At 34.5% G+C, this 7,026-nt stretch overlaps 1 protein-coding gene across 4 annotated transcripts in view; it reads left to right on the plus strand.

Annotated features, from left to right (window-relative positions):
* sxc (O-linked N-acetylglucosamine (GlcNAc) transferase sxc) overlaps window positions 1–6,697 on the plus strand; it is a 144,540-nt gene extending 137,843 nt beyond the window's left edge. For all 4 annotated transcript variants that reach the window (XM_081727722.1, XM_081727723.1, XM_081727719.1 and 1 more), the window contains exon 18: window positions 5,346–6,697. In XM_081727722.1, coding sequence (XP_081583848.1) covers window positions 5,346–5,499 — 154 coding nt within the window. In that variant the 3' untranslated portion in view covers window positions 5,500–6,697. The remainder of the gene's footprint in view (window positions 1–5,345) is intronic.
* Window positions 6,698–7,026: the final 329 nt, after the last annotated feature.

The following is a 7,026-nucleotide window of genomic DNA, read 5'->3' on the forward strand; positions in this document are numbered from 1 at the left end:
GCGCATAGTACATCAAGTAAAACAACAGTTGCTTACGCGCGTATGCTTATTAACTACAGCAAATAATCTATAATACCAGATACTATAGTATTTAATATGAATATATTGTTACAACATTTAAGTAAGCAAATTAGTATGTCTTGACATGCACTTCCAAAAACCTTTTAAAACAAAGGGAGGAAACATCCCCTTTCCCCCTTCTCCACTGCGGGTAGCCATGCTTCCTAGTGTTCTGTGTCTATATTTATATGCTACTTCAAATATTCAGGAGAAAGAAAATGCATCTCGGTAATATATCAGAAGTCCATGCCATTTCATTTTCAATCTCCCGCTCTTCGGTTTGTTTCTTAACTTGTTAGCTCGAGGTTTTCTATAAACTTTTTAGTATGTTAGTTGGAAACATTTACACACTGTCGTCTGCATTGTTTACAAGGGCTGCAAAGCTTCGTGAAAAAGCGATTAGTCCACATCTTATATAGCCTCGCTGCTGAATGGGACGTTAAACTCAAAATCAGTTCAACTAAGTATATAGCACTTGATCAAGTGTTCTATATACAATTACGCATATACCTTTATTGTTTATGATGAAAATCAAATAAACTCATTATACTTTAAAAAAAAAAAAAAAAAAAAAAAAACCTAATCATCAACAATCGAAACTGTTTACAAAGGAAATTCATCAACGTGTTTTCTAATTTCATATCAACTTCTGTTTCGTTTAAAACATTTTTTTTTCTTACTGTTGAAAGGAATTTCTTGTAGGCAGAACTTCGTAGGCCTATATCTGCTTCGATGACTGGTATCTAGGGAAAGGTCGTCTGCTATCGGACACCTTAGCTTTTTATAGTCTGTCAGGCTGAAAAATAGCTATATCCAATTACTTCGTGTACAAAATGATACCTTGGTATCTTATACTCAACATATTAAAGGTGATTTGATAGGTAAAACCTAATAATATATATTTTCCCAAAAAATCAAAGATAACGCAAATTAGCGTCCTTAAGAAGTGGAGGGTGGTATCGGACGAACATAAAACCATAGATAATTGGTCTTTTGAGGTAACAAAACAAATTACAAATGCTAGCTGTTTACTGACGGGAGTTCTTACACAGAAAATTAAGCTTTATTAGGCTTTGAAATACAGCCTAAGATAAAAGTTAAAAAATCTTAAACTTCTTAGTCTCGTCCAGGAATCTTTATTTTATTTATTTATTTTTATTATTATTATTATTATTATTATTATTATTATTATCATCATTATTATTATTATTGTGACACAAATCACAATGATAACCCAGCCTTTACATGTTGCACTGTATTTAAGCTTTATCAAAAGACTCCCCAAAAATTATTTTTTTTTTAGTTTTTCAGCAGGTTTGTAAACTAGTTTTAAAAATTCTGATTTGCTTAGTGACATTAGGTGGTTAACCAAAGCCTTTACATGATTGTATAGTATTTCCTCTTTATCACGATCAAACGTTCTAGTAAACGTGCCTTGGTATACGAGCAGCAAGGCTCTTTCCCTTCTAAGTTTTTTTTTTCTTCTTTCTTTCACGATCTTCTAATGTACTCTTAGGAACCCCATATCTATGCTACATGTATTGCCATTTCTTTTGAAATAACTTTGTCCATGACCAATTGCATATTTTCTTCATCCCAATTGCCACATATTCCCCATGGTTTCCTGAGAAAGCCAGAAACTATTAAAAAACGCGAAGTTTATTAGCAGTGGAATATCCGATACCACCCTATTCCACTTTGTCCGATACCAGCCGAACGACTTGCAACGTATGAATATCTATCTACCGGCTTGTAACAACACGAATGCAACTATACTCGTAAATTGTAATATATATATATATATATATATATATATATATATATATATATATCAATACACCTACTTTGTATTAAGTTGCAGCCCTACAAATCTATCTCCTTGCACCTGATCACTGGCAAAAATACAACAAACCTCGAAGCACGAGAAAAACCATTCATTGGACAAATCCACTATGGTGTGGTCTTGGTAAATTCATTCCGATCAACTAACTCACTGTATGCGTCACAAGTGCTGTCTTAAACGGAAGATAACGAAAACTGCTTTTGTCCGATACCAAACGACTTCCCCCTAATTCTTATCCAAATTACCTAAGTCTATATTTAATTCTTTCTTAGATATTTTTATGAAGTGTTTGAAACTTCTGTCCTTTAATTAGAGGTTTAATTTTGTTTTTTCAATACTTCAGTAGGGAATATGTGATGTCCGCTCAGTATCTAAGATTTAGTTAATCCAGAAACTGGGGACGCTTCTATTTAGTATCTTTTTCTTGTACTTTGATTCTGACATTTTTAAACAACTGCGAATGATAACCTATTTGATTTAACACGAATTTACGATAACACAGATACTTCTATAATTTGTGAAGTTAAGTTTTTGTTGTACCATTTTGTTGATGTGTTAAATATTACTAATTTCTCCAAAAATGTAATGTGACTTCAGATACAGACTCAAAAAGATATTTTGGTGATTCATGAAACATTTCATAGTGAGAATTATTAGGTAGTTCACTTGCGCATATCACACACTTTATCCATAGCGTGAACATAGTTGATGTTATGTTCAAATGTTTGTAAGATAATGGATTGAAAGTATCAAATTTATTGCTTTACTGCGAATGCACAATGTTGTAAACTGGAAGTTGGACGAGAATATTTGGAATGATCCAAAATAATGCATCAAATGATTGTGATCTTGGCCAATAAGAACTTTTGGATCAGAGGCCACAAAATTTTTTAACGGCCCCTAAATGGAGTTTTCGTATTTTCTACTTAATAAGTACATCATACTAAGTGAAGTGAAAGTTCAGGTTTGGCTACATTATATGTAGTTCTCCAGATATAAGACCTATCAGATAATATTTGATTGAAATATATTGGATCTTTTGATCCAAAACAAGTAACAGAATGTCGGTATTTTTGTTTTGGGCGCGGAAAATAGATTAATTAGTTATTATTTCCTTACCATTGCTCAAATTACACTCTCACCAGAGATAATTGCGGGCGTCTTGTACTCTTTCATTGTAAAGATGTGTGAAAGATCATGAAAAACAGACTGTGCAGTCTCTAAGGGAATCGCAGCGGTCTCTGGGATAAGTGAGGAGAAAAAGTCGCTTAGTGAAACGGGAAGTACGTTATTTCAATCCCCTGGCAAGAAACGTCACCTCCAATCACACGTGCAAGTTGGAAAGCCAGCTGCTACTTACCAATGAATCCTCCCTTGAAAAATTTAAAGATTTTGACGTTTCGGAACTCTCAGCTGGTTCCTTCCTCAGTGGCAAGGTAAAAAGGATTAAAACGGAAAAGGAGTAAAACCAGGAATACATACCACTTTTACATCCCTCCTGTAAGAACATCAATCAGTTGAAAATCAGACCTTTGAAGAATATTCTGCATCTTCTGGAAGATACTGGTGATGTCATGCATGAGAACTGTTAGCTTAGACTGCATGAAATTTTCGGCTCACGCGTCTAACATTCCGTTGGCAGCAGCTCAATCCTTCTTCTCCCCTTCCCTGACAAATGCCTCCCAAACCATCTTGCATCCAGGAAAGTTGTGCAGTGAATGTATGCAAGTGGTCACCAAACCGTAACCTTGAAGTAGGCAGGAAAAGTATGGAAATTAGCCATTGTTTTGTGCAGCATTTTTGCTTTTATTTTCGATGTTCTGAAATACATTGTAACATTTTTCAAACTTGACAGTCAATATGTCATTTCAGGGACAAAGTCCAACATGCCCTCCATTCCAAGATCAGATCTGTGATAAACACACCAAACGGTAAGGATGTCGGCATCGACACTCTGAATCAGCGGGTCCTTATCCGGGTCTAAATCTTGCCGTTTTCTATCTAAAGTTGCTAGATCAGAACTGGCTATCGTCGCAACGCAAGGTGTTCCCCTAAAGTGTAAAAGTTCTGTTTACAGTTTTTTATCAGAAATAATGAGTTTTAATCGTAACGAACCAAAACAGTGTTGTAAGCTAAAAATAAGTAAAAAATTCACTTCATAAAAATTAAATATCCGTTTTCTGTTATTTTCTCTGAGACTATGCAAAAGATATATAAGCCAAACGTCATTTGGACCGTTATATGTGAGAGTTCTGCTTCAACCTTTCTATCTATTTAGTCGGTCTATTAATTTTCTCTGTATTAGAGTAGAATGAAAGCGTTAGCATCTCGAGTAGATAAATGAGTACACGAAACGAAGGAAAGAGGATCTAAAATTTCAAGAATGAAGTTCTCCAATTTTATATCTACTCACAGAATACAAGCCAATACATTTAGACACAAAACCAAAGTATATTGAAGTGATTTTAAACGTACAGTAATTCAAATAATTTATTGTTCAAGTACTCTTCCAGTAATTTAAAGATTTATGAAGTACACTGGGTATCCATTTGGATACAAAAAGATGCCCTGCCATGTAATTATAACAAACAGAATAGTCTAACAATTTTAACTTCCAGGATACTAATTTTATGACTAGAGTTTTAATTTCAGTGTTAATCCTGTTATATATAGATATTGTAAAACTTCTCTGGTAGGTAGAGCTAGGTTAATAAAATATAGAGACCGGAATCGTCTCCCACCACCGGTTTATTTATAAAAGCTATAAACAAAAGTACTTACAGATACTAATAAAATGCTCTAATATAAGGTAAAAGGTAAATGCAGGCTCCCCTTGACCTGACGGTCCCAGGAAGGAATCCTCAATAGCGTGCTACGTGAGGGGTTGTAGGACACACTCCGTTGCAAGTAGAGGGAGTTAAGATTCCCGGCAAGGCTCCGCTGCAAACCAGGCCGGGTTGTGGTTAAGATGCTCTCGCTGCTCCGTTGCAAGCAGCAAAGAGAGGTTAAGTCTAGGAACCGTTAGTTCTGCAAACCAAGGCTTTGGGGAAGGGTAGTTATCTCTTAAACTGCACTGCAAGTCAGTAGAAAGGAGACCAAAAAACTGGTACCGGTCCGCTAGTTGCTGTCCTGTCGTCATGTGATTGTAAGAGGTGCCGGTGGTCCGTTGTCTGCTACTCGTAGTAATACCACGTGGTGTACTACTCCGTCGTAAATCTATGTGATGTTTATAACCAGGAGCATATGGCATTGTTTGTATACAGCAGCACGTGGTCCATTACAATAAACTGTAAATAAAATAAAATTATTTCAGCAGCTTTAAATAAAATATAGTATATTTTTGTATCCAGAAATCTTACAACCCTAGTAATGAAACTTATTTTGTTGCTTTTCTTGTAATATTTATCTTCACGATTCAACAATTTGTATTATTTTGTTTCAGCCTGAAAGCTATGCGAGCTAAAGTATGGCGAGCCCGAACTGAGAGCCCTCTATTTGACTGCAAAGCGTACGCACAAGGAATGGAGGGTTTGTTCCAGAAGATGTGGGATAAATATGCACGAGGAGAAAAGGCAGATCATATTACTGAGAAGTAAGCAGATGAGAGAAAAATCGCTCAACAGACGAATTTCGGTGAATCTTCAAACAAAAGAAGGGTTGTTTACTTTAAGAGAAATGTAACTACATATGATATTTTTTTGAAATTTTTTCCAACGTAATGTTACATTATATAGATTACCATCATAATGCACATGATTATATATACATATATAAATATATATATATATATAATATCAAGATACATCATTCATATAAATGTCTCACATGCATATGAACCCACAAAGTCAGGTTGCTTTGCGCATTCTAATGTATAAATTTTTCTGTGCATCTGTGAACAGTATTGTTTGTAAGTAGTTCCCATCATCATTTTCATTATTTAAAAAAAAAGAAAAATGAAAAAAATACTAAACCAAAAGACTGTAATATAGTGTATTTTTGCAGAAAGTGATTTAAGTTCCCAAAGTGGACTATTCGGGGTGCTGATGAAGTGCACTCCAATTATGCACTTAAAAAGAAAGAAAAAAATGTGTTCCGTACGGACGGAGAGAGGAAAAAATCAGCTTTTTACTGTGTGCAAGAGGACTTGATGAGTTTTTAAATAATTTATAGAAAGTGAGATATCCCGAAGAAAGTTATTTTCGTTTGAATGAAAGAAGATGGAGTTAGTTTACTGTTTAAAAAAGCTGTTTCGTGAGTTTCTTTTGTTGTGAGATTTTTTTTTTTTTTTTTCATAATCTCAGCACTTCACGTTGTATTATTATTATTATTATTATTATTATGGACAAAAATTGAGAACCTTTGGTTCTGAGAAGAAGTTAGATAGTTCTTCCTATCTTCTCTCTTTTTTTCGCCCTCTTCTCATATCTGTCTCGACGCCAGCGGACTGCGTATGTCTTTTTTTTTATTCTTATTATTTAATTGTACATAGTATATCTCGTGACGTACGTCCTTCAATATGACCATCTATTTTATTCTATTTACGGCTTGTATCGTTAACTCATAAAAATTTTCCTATGCTTGTATCGGCTCGTCTTTGTTCTCCATGGTCTGGCTCTTCATTTGCTGGTCAAAGCCGGATTTTGGAAAACAAAAACAAAATAAATAAATAAATAATGTAATTTATCTGAATACTGAAGTTCACATTTAGTACGAGTTGTCTGTATTTTTGTTGTAATAAGTTCACAATGCTAGCTTTCGTTTTCAACCCAATAAATGTCCTTCGTCAAATTTTTATTCCTTTATTTATTTATTTTAAAAGTGTACTGGTAAAGCATAGTGTTCGGTTAAGAACTTTCAAGCTTGATTTTTTTTTTTTTTTGGGGGGGGGGAGAGGTCAATCCATGGGAATAACAAGTAATTATGTTCTCTTTTCTAGTCGGGACTCATGAGTACGCAAGTAACTCTGCGTTCTTACCGAGCTTGATGTAAACACATAATCAGATCTTAAGGCAGAGCTTGAGTTCCCTCATGGCTACGAGGGATGGTCGAAATAAAAAAAAAGTTACAAAGCCTATTATGACTTATGCCAGATGATTTTTTTTTTTTTTTTTTTTTTTTTTTTT

Source organism: Thermobia domestica, chromosome 10, assembly GCF_964235325.1.
Source record: "Thermobia domestica chromosome 10, izTheDome1.hap1.1, whole genome shotgun sequence".
NCBI classification, from domain to species: Eukaryota; Metazoa; Arthropoda; class Insecta; order Zygentoma; family Lepismatidae; genus Thermobia; species Thermobia domestica.